We start from the raw sequence: 16,952 nt of genomic DNA on the forward strand, positions 1-16,952 counted from the left end.
TAGTTTTGGAATTGTTAGCAAGATTACTTGTTGGTTATTACTGCATTGTCGGAACTAGAAGCACGAACATTTCGCTTCACTCGCATTAACATCTGCTAACCATGTGTATGTGACAAATACATTTGATTTGAAACCATAATTTTGCTCTCTGTGCAGCGTTTTGCTAGCGCTCAAATTATGTTAACAGTCCTGCCCCTCACAATATGCACTTTTAGCGATTGAATGTACATTTGGTTTTCTGCAATCCAACACAGTAGAGGGCGCCATTGAGCATCGGTTTCGTGTCGATAGGCGAAACACAAAACATAGAAGAAGAGAATGTTGCCGCTTACGTATTTCCGGTTGGACAACAACGTGTGGAGAAACAGGTAGCTAGCTAGCTTCTCATTATTACATTAACCAGATAATGTAATAGATAATATATTAGACAAACTATTCAACAATGAGTAGTTAACGGAGTGTTGCGAGGGGATTTGTCATTGACAGGAATAAAGTGTTTTCGCTGAGCCGTAGCTTGCTTAAACGCTAGCTAGCCAGCAATATGCATGGCTATTTCAGCCACATTATCAATGATATTGCTTCGCCTCTTCCTATTAATCTTGGCTACATCAAAGCAGGTGGTATAGATGCGTGTAAAACAGACGGGTTGGTTTAGATTGTTGTTAACGTGTAAAGTATGTTCGTCTCCAATGTTTTTTGAAAACATAAATAAGTTACTAATATATATTGTTACATGAATCCTATCAATTTGGATGCAATCAAATTATATTTAAACAAAATAATGTTGCAGGAATGCTAATCTTTTGTTTCTAACAACCAAAATGATTTCAGAACAATCTGCAATGGTGAGTGTCGAGCCTCTGCTTCTTGTTGAGGTGGAACGACTCATGGTATCATTAGTAGCTAGCTAGCGACCTTGTCTAGTGTCTACAGTACACTCAATACTTTAAGTCCCTCTGGATAAGAGCGTCTGCTAAGTGAATAAAATGTACTATGTCTATCTAGCTAATGTTAATTTGTCTTAATCTCCCAGACAACATGGCAGAGGACATCCCTGTGGAAGACTACCCTACTGAGATTGAGGAGCAGCTCACAGGGTTTGAGTCATCAGTCGGTGCTGTCAACAACATGGTGCAGACCATCCTATCCATGCCAAGAAATGAGCTGGTGAAAAAAGTATGTTTTCAGACTGACCGGGTAGAAGGACTTGGTATTGAGTTCCTCTGAAGTCCTGCGGCGTATTCAGCTGATTACCGCTTAAGAACCAAACGGAGCACAAACAAAACGAGGAGAGACCTAGCTGAATTTGTCCAATAGAAACTCTAGTTTTCGATGCAACACATTTTCCGTTTGTAGTTTAACGGTTTCTGTCGCAAAAGGTTTTGCAACAGTATCGGCGTAATGAATACACCCCTGGTGATTGGGAATGTCCCTCTTGAGTAGGTCACGTATTCAAACGAACAGAACAGCAATATTTAGACCTCTGCTGACCCTCACCAATTAAGAGGTTTAATTACACTACTGAACTGGGGTGCACATAGCGCCCTGCTCAAATCTACAGCTCCGGGTCATATTGTCAACAAGGCAGGCAGCATAAGGCATGCTTCAGAAACAGGCTACAACATGTATTTTCTATAAAATATATTTGTTTGAATTCTCAAACTATACTGAACAAAGATATCAACGCAACATGTAATGTGTTGGTCCCATGTTTCATGAGCTGAAATAAAAGATCCCAGAAATGTTCCATACGCACAAAAAGATTATTTCTCTCAAATTTTGTGCATAAATTTGTTTACATCCCTGTTAGTGAGCATTTCACCTTTGCCAAGATAATCCATCCACCTGACAGGTGTGGCAAATCAAGTAATTGATTAAATGGCATCATTACACAAGTCCACCTTGTGCTGGACACAATAAAAGGCCACACTAAAATGTGCAGTTTTGTCACACAACACAATGCCACCGAAGTCTCAAGTTGAGGGAGCGTGCAGTTGGCATGGTGACGGCAGGAATATCCACCAGAGCTGTTGCCAGAGAATTTAATGTTAATTTCTCAACCATACGCCGCCTCCAACGTCGTTTTAGAGAATTTGGCGTTCAACCTGCCTCACAAACGCAGACCACGTGTAACCATGCCAGCCCAGGACCACCACATTCGGCTTCTTCACCTGCGGGATTGTCTGAGACCAGCCACCTGGAAATCTGATGAAACCAAGGAGTATTTCTGTCTGTAATTAAAGCCCTTTTTGTGTGGAAAAACTCTGATTGACTGGGCCTGGCTCCCAAGTGGGTGGGCCTATGCCATGGTTCCACCTCTGCCCAGTTATGTGAAATCCATAGATTAGGGCCTATGGAATTCATTTCAACTGACTGATTTCCTTATATGAACTGTAACTCAGTAAAATTGTTAATTGTTGCATGTTGTTTATTTTTGTTCAGTATAGTTTTGCTTCAGAAGGCAGATAAATCATGTGTGTTTTCTATCAAACACTTATTCATGTGAAAACAGGGAATACTAACTCATTACTGCTTGCCAATTTCACCAGTGGCTCTCAGCTCATGCCCGGGGTGCAGCCTGGTTACAAAACGAATACAAATCACTTTTAACTCTAACTCTGCCTACCTATCGAACTGGGCGAGCTAAAACAAACCCTCTCAATGTGTCTCTTGTTTTCTTAATAGCTGGATCCTCTGGAACAAGCCAAGCTGGACCTAATGTCTGCATATAGCCTCAACTCTCTTTTCTGGAGTAAGTTTGCTTTGTTTTCCTGCAGATCCAAGTTAATATTATGAAATGATATCCAGTCTGCACATTTTTGGGGGGGAGGTGTAAAGATGTTGAAATGATTTGTCACCACAACACTCCCCATGTTAAATTACAGTGTCATTCTTGTTTACAGTGTACTTGGTCACACAAGGAATAAACCCAAAAGAACATGCAATCAAACAGGAGTTGGTAAGATATTACATTTTTACCCTGAAGAGAATTCCACTCCTCCCAATCCTATTTTGTTCAGTCAATTGTCAACTTGCATAACCTGCATTCAAAACCCCACATACACAGTGTACAAAACATTAGGAACACCTGCTCTTTCCACGACAGAGCATGTTTACATACACACTAATAATTCCATATAAAATTATGGCAGAAGGCAGAGTATGGCGTAACATTAGCCATGTAAACACCTTACTCTGCTTATCTGTCATGGAAACAGCAGGCGTTCCTAATGTTTTGTACACTGTATGTATGGTTATAATGGAAGTAAGCATACGCCGATTTAAACACATTTTTCGGCATTTATCAAATGTCCCATCAGTAGCCTGATTTCAGATGTCCATGTAAACATGATTGTTAAGGAAATCGTTCTTCTTGCATAGCATGTAAACATTTTAAACAAGCTTATTATATTAAGCTGACTACCCACAATAATCATATTGTTTGCATGTAACGTTGGTCAGGTGAATCCAGGGGTCAGCTATAATCCCTTATTGATGACACTTGTTGAATCCACTTCAATCACTGTAGATGAAGGGGAGGAGATGGGTCAAAGAAGGATTTTTCAGCCTTGAGACAATTGAGACGTGGGTTGTGTATGTGTCCCATTGAGGGTGAATGGACAAGGCAAAAGATTGAAGTGCCTTTGAACGGGGTGTGGTAGTAGCTGCCAGGTGCACCGGTTTGTGTCAAGAACTGTAACGCTGCTGGTTTTTCACGCTCAACAGTTTCTGTGTGTATCAAGAATGATCCGCCACACAAAAGACATTCAGCCAACTTGACATAATAGTGGGAAGCACAGGAGTCAACATGGGTCAGCATCCCTGTGGAACGCTTTGGACACCTTGTGGAGTCCATGTCCTGACCTATTGAGGGCAAAAGGGGTGTAAACTCAATATTAGGAAGGTGCTCCTAATATTTTTTCCACTCGGTGCCTACTGTAGATGGGTGACATAATAATATATTTTTTTATTTCTAAATCCTTTATTTTCTTGTCACCTGACTAGGAGAGGATCAGGACGTATATGAACCGTGTGAAGGAGATCACTGACAGGAGGAAAGCAGCCCGTCTGGACAAAGCAGCGGCGTCTCGCTTCCTCAGGAACGCATTGTGGAAACCAGAGGAAGGGAGGTCAAAGGACACGCCGGGTTGTGGCCCTCAGGACACGCCGGTTTGTGCCCCCCAGCACACACCAGGTCGCGGCCAGCACAGGCCAGATCGCGGCCACCGCACACCAGGTCGCGGCCAGCACAGGCCAGATCGCGGCCAACGCACGCCAGGTCGCGGCCAACGCACGCCAGGTCGCGGCCAGCACACGCCAGGTCGCGGCCAACGCACGCCAGGTCGCGGCCATCACACGCCAGGTCGCGGCCAGCAGAAAAGCTTTGATGGCCATCAGTCAAAAGGACCCAAACTCAGCTGAGAGGAGGTGGAGCAACACCAGGGGCTGGATCCTCGCTGGCCTCTACCACGTTTCCTCGGCCCCCTTTTTCTATGTGCACCTGTCTGAAAGTACCCGATAGGTACAAGCAGCGCCTTATCACTTGTTACCATGGACACGTGACTCATGAGCCACTGGTGTTTTTGTAATGCGCGCAGACACACACACACTTTTTTTTGTGCAGAAATAGAAGTTCATCAAATTGTTTTAGTTTATTTTCACTCTTCAAAATTTTTTAAAAAGTCATTGTCATAACATCCGACAAAATGTCTGGGTGATCTAGATGTTCTACCGGCCCTATTATCTTAGATGAGAACAATACTTTTTACATGAATCTGTTTAACTTAGACATCAAAACGTTTTTTTTTTTTTTTTGCTTCCTGTGATTATGGTTTTGGATCCATCTTGTTTCAACTATAAAGTCTTTATTGATGCTGTTCATGGTTCATTCTGGTAACACCCTACATAGCATCCTCCATCTGTAGGGCCCTACTGTGATTAAAGAATGCCACTCGGGAAACCGTCTCCAACACTCGTGATCATGTCAATTGTAGATCCGACATGTCGCCCGTGTTTAGAAAGTATTTTGGTTGGTAAACACTGTCCTGTGTCTGTATTGGATCTCTCTTGTTTCAACTATAAAGTATTTTATTGATGCACGGGTACTGTTCGTTCTGGTAACACCTTACATAGCATCCTCCTTCTGTAGGGCCCTCTGGGGCATCTTTATCCGTCTGTGTTCCAAATGGTGGCCTTTTCTCGACAGAGTGTGTAACTTTTGGATCGGAGCCCTATGGGGAAACAGGGTACCATTTTAGACACTACCTCAGTCTTCATTTATTACATTCTGCAACTAATCAGTTTGTCCCTATAATCAAGCTCAGGAAGTAAGGGGTCTAAGAGATGCTAGAGGCGTCACTGAAGACCCTGGCATCCGTTATCCATCTGTTATCCATCCGTTATCCATCTGTTATCCATCTGTTATCCATCCGTTATCCATCCGTTATCCATCTGTTATCCATCTGGCGCAGGGGTCTAAGAGATGCTAGAGGCGTCACTGAAGACCCTGGCATCCGTTATCCATCTGGCGCAGGGGTCTAAGAGATGCTAGAGGCGTCACTGAAGACCCTGGCATCCGTTATCCATCCGTTATCCATCTGGTGCAGCGGTCTAAGAGATGCTAGAGGCGTCACTGAAGACCCTGGCATCCGTTATCCATCCGTTATCCATCCGTTATCCATCTGGTGCAGCGGTCTAAGGCACTACATCTCAGTGCTAGAGGTGTCGCTACAGACTGGTTCGATTCAGGCCGTGATTGGGAGTCCCATAGGGCGGCTCACAAATGTGCCCAGCGTCGCCCGGGTTTGGCCGTCATTGTAAATAAGAATTTGTTCGTAACTGACTCTGACTTGCAAGAGACGTGAGAATGGCTGGCTAGAGTCCATACAGTCAGAGACATGAGAATGGCTGGCTAGAGTCCATACAGTCAGTCATGAGAATGGCTGGCTAGAGTCCATACAGTCAGAGACATGAGAATGGCTGGCTAGAGTCCATACAGTCAGAGACATGAGAATGGCTGGCTAGAGTCCATACAGTCAGACATGAGAATGGCTGGCTAGAGTCCATACAGTCAGAGACATGAGAATGGCTGGCTAGAGTCCATACAGTCAGTCATGAGAATGGCTGGCTAGAGTCCATACAGTCAGAGACATGAGAATGGCTGGCTAGAGTCCATACAGTCAGAGACATGAGAATGGCTGGCTAGAGTCCAGCCAGTCAGAGACATGAGAATGGCTGGCTAGAGTCCATACAGTCAGAGACATGAGAATGGCTGGCTAGAGTCCATACAGTCAGAGACATGAGAATGGCTGGCTAGAGTCCATACAGTCAGAGACACGAGAATGGCTGGCTAGAGTCCATACAGTCAGAGACATGAGAATGGCTGGCTAGAGTCCATACAGTCAGAGACATGAGAATGGCTGGCTAGAGTCCATACAGTCAGTCATGAGAATGGCTGGCTAGAGTCCATACAGTCAGAGACATGAGAATGGCTGGCTAGAGTCCATACAGTCAGAGACATGAGAATGGCTGGCTTGAGTCCATACAGTCAGAGACATGGGAATGGCTGGGTGGTAGCCTGTTAGTGACAGTCAGTCTAAGGTTCAGGGCATTATCCTGCTAGTGACAGGCTAAGGTTCAGGGCAGGGTACTGGGTTGTTGCCTGCTAGTGACAGGCTAAGGTTCAGGGCATTATCCTGCTAGTGACAGGCTAAGGTTCAGGGCATTATCCTGCTAGTGACAGGCTAAGGTTCAGGGCATTATCCTGCTAGTGACAGGCTAAGGTTCAGGGCATTATCCTGCTAGTGACAGGCTAAGGTTCAGGGCAGGGTACTGGGTTGTTGCCTGCTAGTGACAGGCTAAGGTGACAGGCTTAACGACATTAATTATTCATTATTTAGTTGATTTCACGTTTTTCTTTTTTTAAATCGATACCAATAGCACCTCACTTACTCAGCTCTACTCAGCCGGTCTCCCTCTTCCTGGTCTCTACCTCCACCCTGTATAATCCTGACAAGCCATCGTCTTTCCCCTCCATCAGGATGAAGAACAAAAAGAATGAGAGGTTTTTTCTTTTCTTGTCTGTGCTTATCACCATTTTTTTGACTTGGCCCTGTTTCCCCAAAATGGTTAGAACCTTCGTAGGAGCATTGTTAAATCTCCGGACTGTTTACAAAAACCCTCGGTACTAATGTTTCTCTTGAAAATAATTGGGTATATCAATAAAATGTCAAATGTATTTATAAACCACTTTGTACATCAGCAGATGTGAAAGTGCTTTTCAGATACCCAGCTGAAACCCCCCAAAAGCAAGCAATGCAGACCCAGGACAAACTCCCTAGAAGGCAGGAACCTAGATGACCCGCAGCGTCAGATAATATCCATGAAGGTTATAGTAGAGGGGGCCAGATAATAACCATGAAGGTTATAGTAGAGGGTCAGATAATAACCATGAAAGTTATAGTAGAGGGTCAGATAATAACCATGAAGGTTATAGTAGAGGGGGCCAGATAATAACCATGAAGGTTATAGTAGAGGGTCAGATAATAACCATGAAGGTTATAGTAGAGGGGGCCAGATAATAACCATGAAGGTTATAGTAGAGGGTCAGATAATAACCATGAAGGTTATAGTAGAGGGGGCCAGATAATAACCATGAAGGTTATAGTAGAGGGTCAGATAATAACCATGAAGGTTATAGTAGAGGGGGTCAGATAATAACCATGAAGGTTATAGTAGAGGGTCAGATAATAACCATGAAGGTTATAGTAGAGGGGGTCAGATAATAACCATGAAGGTTATAGTAGAGGGTCAGATAATAACCATGAAGGTTATAGTAGAGGGGTCAGATAATAACCATGAAGGTTATAGTAGAGGGTCAGATATTAACCATGAAGGTTATAGTAGAGGGGGTCAGATAATAACCATGAAGGTTATAGTAGAGGGTCAGATAATAACCATGAAGGTTATAGTAGAGGGGGTCAGATAACCATGAAGGTTATAGTAGAGGGGGTCAGATAATAACCATGAAGGTTATAGTAGGGGGTCAAATAATAACCATGAAGGTTATAGTAGAGGGGGTCAGATAACCATGAAGGTTATATTAGAGGGGGTCAGATAATAACCATGAAGGTTATAGTAGGGGTCAGATAATAACCATGAAGGTTATAGCAGGGGGTCAGATAATAACCATGAAGGTTATAGTAGGGGGTCAGATAACCATGAAGGTTATAGTAGAGGGGGTCAGATAATAACCATGAAGGTTATAGTAGAGGGGTCAGATAATAACCATGAAGGTTATAGTAGAGGGGTCAGATAATAACCATGAAGGTTATAGTAGAGGGGTCAGATAATAACCATGAAGGTTATAGTAGAGGGGGTCAGATAATAACCATGAAGGTTATAGTAGAGGGTCAGATAATAACCATGAAGGTTATAGTAGAGGGTCAGATAATAACCATGAAGGTTATAGTAGAGGGTCAGATAATAACCATGAATGTAAGTCGCTCTGGATAAGAGCGTCTGCTAAATGACTTAAATGTAATGTAAATGTATAGTAGAGGGGGTCAGATAATAACCATGAAGGTTATAGTAGAGGGGGTCAGATAATAACCATGAAGGTTATAGTAGAGGGTCAGATAACCATGAAGAATATAGTAGAGGGTCAGATATTAACCATGAAGGTTATAGTAGAGGGGGTCAGATAATTACCATGAAGGTTATAGTAGAGGGGGTCAAATAATAACCATGAAGGTTATAGTAGAGGGTCAGATAGCCATGAATGTTATAGTAGAGGGTCAGATAACCATGAAGGTTATAACCATGAAGGTTATAGTAGAGGGTCAGATAATAACCATGAAGGTTATAGTAGAGGGGGTCAGATAATAACCATGAAGGTTATAGTAGAGAGGGTCAGATAATAACCATGAAGGTTATAGTAGAGCACATATGTCAGAAGTTATAGTAGAGGGTCAGATAATAACCATGAAGGTTTTTAGGCCCCTGGGATGATCTTGATTTGTTATTAGAACCGGGGGGTCAGATAATAACCAGAAGATTATTTACACGCAGGGTCACATTTAATAACAATGAAGGTTATAGTAGAGGGTCAGATAATAACTTCATTTCAATATTTATAGCACAGCAGTTGTCAGCATAATAAAATGAAGGTTATCAGATACCCATCAAAAATGGCAAAAGGTTATAGGTGGACACTGAGAACCATGGGGTTTCAAACAAGGTAACCATGAAGGTTATAGTACGGGGGTAGCTAAAACCTGAAGTGTCTTAGTGTGGAGAAATAACCATGAAGGTTATGAAAGAGTATAATCTGAACATGACATTATGAAACGAAACAACGGACAAAAACAAGAATATGGACATGGAACAAGGTCAGATAATAACCATGAAGGTTATAGTAGAGGGTCAGATAATAACCATGAAGGTTACAAAAGGCAGAGGAATAAATGAGGTCAAATCTACAGGCTCTGTTAAAAAGCCAAATCACAAGGCCAGGCTGCTGTCAAGGCCAGTTTTATTTTGGCAAAGAATGTAAATGTATTTACGGAGGGGGATTTCAGATAAAAACCATGATTAAAGTTTGTAGAGTTTGGTCAGATAAAACCATGAACTCTTTTTAAATGTAGAGTCTGTCAGAAAACCATTGAAGAATATAGTAGACCAGTTTCCATCAATTATAGTAAGAGCAGATAATTAAAAAGGTTATAAAGATTTCAATAATATTCCTTGAAGCTGTTATAGAGCAGGGTCAGATTGCCCAGTTGAATTTTATAGTAGAGGGTGGATCCAGCCTGAAGCGTGACAGAGGAGTTGAAGGTTTAGTCCTATGCATGGCACAACTAACGGGGCATGATTTATATGAAGAGGTGTCAAGATGTGTAAATGAGATGGAGCTGCCTTGGGAAAAACTCGTGGGTTTGATAACCATGAGCAGGTTATAGTGTGGACACAGGAGCGGACTGGTGGTTATAGATAGAGGGAAAATAACCATGAAGGTTATAGTAGACAGGTGAGATGATAGCTTATCATTGTAAGGTTATACACCAGGAAGGGTCAGATAAAAGCCATGAAGGTTATAGTGGAGCAGGGTCAGATAATAATCATGAAGGTTATAGTAGGGTCAGATATTAACCATGAAGGTTATAATAGAGCCAGTTCAGGATATTAACCATGAAGGTTATAGAAAGAGCATGGTCAGATTAACCTTAGGTTATAGTAGAGGGTCAGATAAGCCATGGAAAGGTTATAAAGATGGGTCAGATAACCATGAAGAATATAGTAGAGGGTCAGATATTAACCATGAAGGTTATAGACACAGGGTCAGATATCCATGGAGGTTATAGTAGAGGGTGTGAAATAACCATGAAGGTTATAGTAGAGAGGGTCAGATAATGCAATGAAGGTTATAGTAGAGGGTCGGGATAATATCCATGAAGGTTATAGTAGAGAAGGCAGATAAAACCAAGTTGAGTGGATGATCAGAAAATTGCTATTATTGTTTTTTTAGAGGAAGTAAATTTAACCATGAAGGTTTAGTAAAATAGAAAATAAGGCCATGAAGGTTATAGTAATCAGATAATAACTTTCATTTAAGTTTATGTTATGGGGATTTTTAATAACCATGAAGGTTATAGTTTTGTGTCTGATATTAAAATGAAGGTTATAGACAGAGGGTCAGAAAATATTGAAGGTTATTTATCTGATCAGATAATAATTTGAAGGTTTTAGTAGGTTCAGATAGGTTCATAACTATGAAGGTTATTTAAAAAATGTTAATGAACATTGAACAGTTATAGTAGGGGGTCAGATATTAACCATGAAGGTTATATTAGGCCCTCCGTCCATTTGATTTGAACCATGAAGGTTATAGTAGGGTCAGATATTAACCATGAAGGTTATAGTGGAGGGGGTCAGATAATATCCATGAAGGTTATAGTAGAGGGGGTCAGATAATAACCATGAAGGTTATAGTAGAGGGGGTCAGATAATAACCATGAAGGTTATAGTAGAGGGGGTCAGATAATATCCATGAAGGTTATAGTAGAGGGTGCAACACTTCTAGATTCTAATGGCAGATGGCTTTTCATGCATATTATGGATGTAGAAACAAATTCACTGTAGAGGATGTGCTACAGAGTGGAAAATATATAACACAGTCATTCAGTTGCAGAGCGCAAATTGGAAGTTGCATATATTATAGTGGCAAGTCACCACTATAGTAAGTGTTGATTGGGCAATGCAGCTTTGGGGTAGGAAAGTTATTCTTACATTCAGTACCAATCAAAAGTGTGGACACACCTACTCATTAATAGCACATATGGAATCATGCAGTAACCAAAAAAGTGTTAAACAAATCCAACTATATGTTATAGTTGAGATTCTTCAAAGTAGCCACTGTTTGCCTTGATGGCAGCTTTGCACACTCTTGGCATTCTCTCAACCAGCTTCATGAGGTAGTCACCTGGAATGCATTTCAATTAACAGGTGTGCCTTGTTAAAAGTTATTTATGGCAATTTTCTTCCTTCTTAATGCTTTTGAGGCACATCAATAGCATGTGTTATAATCTGATTGCTGGTATACTTTAGTGTGTATGTGAAATTTAGGGTAGGGCTGCCAATTTGGCATTTCCTTCATTTTGGGGCTATTGCCAACACTAACTGTCATGTAAAACGTAGGTTCTGCATTTAAAATATACAACAATGTGCGATTAACATACAGTTAATGTACAGTTCTAGGATGTTAGTGCACTGGCAATTTACATTTAGTTTAATTTAACCTTTATTTAACTTGGCAAGTCAGTTAATAAGAACCAATTCTAATTCACAATGAAGGCCTACCCACAGCCAAACCCTAACGATGCTGGGCCAATTTTGCACCGCCCTATGGGACTCCGAATCACGGCCTGTTGTGATACAGCCTGGAATCAAACCAGAGTCTGTAGAGGCACCTCTTACACTGAGATGCAGTGACCTTAGACCGCTGTGCCACTCAATAGACCTATGTATAGTCCAGAAAAAATAAGATCAGTCTTTACTGGTATCCTAGAGAGGCAATATTGAAAATATTAAAGATCATCTGAACCTTGTCTGACCTTTGTGGCCCTGGGTCTAACTAGACGGCAATGTGCTGCATGGAACAGAAGGGGTCCGTCCACCTATTTCTCCACAGACAACGTGGCTCTGTGCTGCGTAGCTTATAGCACCAGATGACAAAGGCTTAGTCAGATAATCCTCGTCGCCATCTGCCCCATGGCCGCCCCCACTCAGAACCTCCCAAATTCAAACCTCAAAAACAGGGCACTGGTGGCAACAGATGCTAACATGTGTAACTAGCAGGTGCTTCATTAGGAAAACAGATCGGCGTACACCTGCTGAGGCAGCTGCTCGGGTTGGGTTTTAAACTGTAGCATATACTATTTATCAGGATACGTACAGTATGATTACATACCGATTTAGATCGTATGTCATTTGTAACATATAGAAATGGTAGGCTGGAGATGGTTGGAACAGAAGGCAACGCTAGATGAGATGGGAAAGCTTCACACGTCCTGACGATCGCTGTGGCTATCTGTTGCCTTTACGTTGTTCCGTTTCAGACAGGCTCACCAGTAGTGGGCGCCTCTTGAATCCAAATCAACACACGGCATTCAATACTGTTCATTTGTATTTTTGAAGCATCAAAAACATTTGCATACAGTAGATTACATTGTTGTTCTTAAACAGAGAATTGACCATCAAGTGGAGGTGGGCATATAATCTTTTCAAGGATCATGTCTACGTAGCCTTAGTCAGGATCAGTGGGGTCTCGAGTGTAATGACTGTTAAGCCAACTTACGTTCCCCAGTCAGAAAATAAATCATCACTCAAACAGAAAGGGGAACTAACAGAGAATCACTGACAACAACCAAAACTAAACAGGTGTTTTTTTTAGGAGGGGTTCTGAAATACACTCACGGAGGTGTCCACTGAAAGTTCACCTAGCAACAACAACTGCAACCGAAGACAACCACCGCGAGCGACCACAACATTTCCCCAAGAACAGGGAAACAAAAGAAAAACCCCACCAAAATAAAAGACAGGAAACGAACCAAAATAAAAGACAGAAAACGAACCAAAATAAAAGTAGAGCAAAACTAAACCAGGGAAATCAGATAAAAGGATTGTTTGTGTAGAAATCAAAAATAGCTCTCACACACTAAAAGGTGTTAACCATCCACCTCTCTCCAGACAACAGGAGGACCGGGCCAGCCACTCTTAAATGGCACCTGGGTCAACACAGGTGAAACACCTCCCCACTAACAAGATGCCAAACCAGCACAGGTGAAACACCTTCCCACTAACAAGATGCCAAACCAGCACAGGTGAAACACCTTCCCACTAACAAGATGCCAAACCAGCACAGGTGAAACACCTTCCCACTAACAAGATGCCAAACCAGCACAGGTGAAACACCTTCCCACTAACAAGATGCCAAACCAGCACAGGTGAAACACCTTCCCACTAACAAAAGATGCCAAACCAGCACATGTGAAACACCTTCCCACTAACAAGATGCCAAACCAGCACAGGTGAAACACCTTCCCACTAACAAGATGCCAAACCAGCACAGGTGTAACACTTGTTGGGAACATTTAAAGTAACGCATAAAACAAAAATCAAAGGAAAGTTAATACACCACTGAGTTATAATTTCAGTGTTGAAATATAATACTAAATATCTGTATCCCTTTAATTGACGAAGAAAAAGCTCCTGGTAACTGCATATATTTTGGGAAGAACGTTGCAGGTATCTGACTGGCTGCTTCCTGTACTCTGTGTGATCGTGTCATAGAACATCACGTCGTATTTTTAAACGTGTGAAGAGAGGAAAGGCACATGACTGCACGTCTGAGTGAGTCTCTACAGTAAATATATATATATATATTTATATACAGCGCATTTGGAAAGTATCCAGACCCTTTGACTTTTTCCACAATTTGTGACGTTACAGCTTTATTCTAAAATGGGATTAAATAAATAAAAAATCCTCATTAATCTACATACAATACCCCATAATGACAAAGCGAAAACAAGTTTTCATAATTCTTTTTCAAATGTATTACAAATAAAAAAAACAGAAAGACCTTATTGACATAAGTATTCAGACCCTTTGCTTTGAGACATTGAGCTCAGGTGCATCCTGTTTCCATTAATCATCCTTGAGATGTTTCTACAACTTGATTGGAGTCCACCTGTGGTAAATTCAATTGATTGGACATGATTTAGAAAGGCACACACCTGTCTATATCAGGTCCCACAGTTGACAGTGAATGTCAGAGTAAAAACCAAGCCATGATGTCTCTTCAACCAAGAGAAACAAAAGTCTCTTTGGCGTGAATGCCAAGTGTCACATCTGAAGGCAACCAGGCACCTCTCATCACATGGCCAATACCATCCCTATGGTGACGCATGGTGGTGAAGCATGGTGGTGGCAGCATCATGCTGTGGGGATGTTTTTCAGTGGAAGGGGAGACTAGTCAGGATTGACGGAAAGATGAACTGAGTACAGAGAGATCCTTGATTAAAAATCTGATTCAGGGCGCTCGGGACCTCAGACTGGGGCGAAGGTTCACCTTCCAACAGGACAACGACCCTAAACACACAGCCAAGACAACGCAGGAGTGGCTTCAGGCTTCCACCCCCAAACCATAAGACTCCTGAACATCTAATCAAATGGCTACCCAGACTACTTGCATTGCCCCCCCCTTTCTACGCTGCTACTGTCTATTATCTATGCATAGTCACCTTAATAGCTTTACCTACATGTACATATTACCTCGACTAACCGGTGCCCCTGCACATTGACTCTGTACCTGTACCCCCTGTATATAGTCTCCACATTGACTCTGTAACTGTACCCCCTGTATATAGCCTCCACATTGACTCTGTACCTGTACCCCCTGTATATAGCCTCCATATTGACTCTGTACCTGTACCCCTGTATATAGCCTCCACATTGACTCTGTACCTGTACCCCCTGTATATAGCCTCCACATTGACTCTGTAACTGTACCCCCTGTATATAGTCTCCACATTGACTCTGTAACTGTACCCCCTGTATATAGCCTCCACATTGACTCTGTACCTGTACCCCTGTATATAGCCTCCACATTGACTCTGTACTGGTACCCCATGTATATAGCCTCCACATTGACTCTGTACCTGTACCCCCTGTATATAGCCTCCACATTGACTCTGTACCTGTACCCCCTGTATATAGCCTCCACATTGACTCTGTACCTGTACCCCCTGTATATAGCCTCCACATTGACTCTGTACCTGTACCCCCTGTATATAGCCTCCACATTGACTCTGTACTGGTACCCCATGTATATAGCCTCCACATTGACTCTGTACCTGTACCCCCTGTATATAGCCTCCACATTGACTCTGTACCTGTACCCCCTGTATATAGCCTCCACATTGACTCTGTACCTGTACCCCCTGTATATAGCCTCCACATTGACTCTGTACCTGTGCCCCCTGTATATAGCCTCCACATTGACTCTGTACCTGTACCCCCTGTATATAGCCTCCACATTGACTCTGTACCTGTACCCCCTGTATATAGCCTCCACATTGACTCTGTACCTGTACCCCTGTATATAGCCTCCACATTGACTCTGTACCTGTACCCCCTGTATATAGCCTCCACATTGACTCTGTACCTGTACCCCCTGTATATAGCCTCAACATTGACTCTGTACCTGTACCCCCTGTATATAGCCTCCACATTGACTCTGTACCTGTACCCCTGTATATAGCCTCAACATTGACTCTGTACCTGTACCCCCTGTATATAGCCTCAACATTGACTCTGTACCTGTGCCCCCTGTATATAGCCTCCACATTGACTCTGTACCTGTACCCCCTGTATATAGCCTCCACATTGACTCTGTACCTGTACCCCCTGTATATAGCCTCCACATTGACTCTGTACCTGTACCCCCTGTATATAGCCTCAACATTGACTCTGTACCTGTACCCCCTGTATATAGCCTCCACATTGACTCTGTACCTGTACCCCCTGTATATAGCCTCCACATTGACTCTGTACCTGTACCCCCTGTATATAGCCTCCACATTGACTCTGTACCTGTACCCCTGTATATAGCCTCCACATTGACTCTGTACCTGTACCCCTGTATATAGCCTCCACATTGACTCTGTACCTGTACCCCTGTATATAGCCTCCACATTGACTCTGTACCTGTACCCCTGTATATAGCCTCCACATTGACTCTGTACCTGTACCCCCTGTATATAGCCTCCACATTGACTCTGTACCTGTACCCCCTGTATATAGCCTCCACATTGACTCTGTACCTGTGCCCCCTGTATATAGTCTCACTATTGTTATTTTACTGCTGCTCTTTAATTATTTGTTACTTTTCTTTATATTTTGTGGATTTTTCTTAACTCAAATCAAATGTTATTTGTCACATGCAGATGTTAATGCGAGTGTAGCGAAATGCTTGTGCTTCTAGTTCCGACAATGCAGTAATAACCAACAAGTAATCTAGCTAACAATTCCAAAACTACTGCGTTGTTGGTTCAGGGCTCTTAAGTAAGTGCTACACTGTGAAGTCTACAACTGTTGTATTTGGCACATGTGACTAATAAGATTTGATTTGACAAGTCTCTTAATGTCCTTGAATGGCCCAGCCAGAGGCCAGATCGAACATCTCTGGAGAGACCTGAAAATAGCTGTGCAGCAACGCTCCCCATCCAACCTGACAGAGCTTTTATAGGATCTGCAGAGAGGAATGGATTAAACTGCCCAAATACATGTGTGCCAAGCTTGTAGCGTCATACCCAAGAAGACTCGGCTGTAATCGCTGCCAAAGATGCTTCAACAACGTTCTGAGAAAAGGGTGTGTGTAAATGTATATATAT

General features: G+C 42.4%; 1 protein-coding gene across 1 annotated transcript; it reads left to right on the top strand.

Annotated features, from left to right (window-relative positions):
• Positions 1-255: 255 nt before the first annotated feature.
• On the top strand, positions 256-5,095 carry c1d (C1D nuclear receptor corepressor). The gene is made up of 5 exons (XM_046368494.1): positions 256-368; positions 1,034-1,176; positions 2,686-2,752; positions 2,904-2,959; positions 4,006-5,095. The coding sequence occupies exons 2-5, from the start codon at positions 1,039-1,041 to the stop codon at positions 4,420-4,422; spliced, it is 678 nt and encodes a 225-aa protein (XP_046224450.1). The 5' UTR covers positions 256-368; positions 1,034-1,038; the 3' UTR covers positions 4,423-5,095.
• Positions 5,096-16,952: the final 11,857 nt, after the last annotated feature.

Source organism: Oncorhynchus gorbuscha, linkage group LG11 (genome assembly GCF_021184085.1).
Source record: "Oncorhynchus gorbuscha isolate QuinsamMale2020 ecotype Even-year linkage group LG11, OgorEven_v1.0, whole genome shotgun sequence".
Taxonomy (NCBI): Eukaryota; Metazoa; Chordata; class Actinopteri; order Salmoniformes; family Salmonidae; genus Oncorhynchus; species Oncorhynchus gorbuscha.

What these genes read in the sequence shown, in the direction of transcription:
- c1d (XM_046368494.1), top strand. Translation starts at nt 1,039, where the DNA reads ATGGCAGAGGACATCCCTGTGGAAGACTACCCTACTGAGATTGAGGAG. An exon ending in GAAATGAGCTGGTGAAAAAA is followed by an intron (nt 1,177 to 2,685) that starts GTATGTTTTCAG and finishes TTTTCTTAATAG; the next exon opens with CTGGATCCTCTGGAACAAGC. An exon ending in ATGCAATCAAACAGGAGTTG is followed by an intron (nt 2,960 to 4,005) that starts GTAAGATATTAC and finishes TCACCTGACTAG; the next exon opens with GAGAGGATCAGGACGTATAT.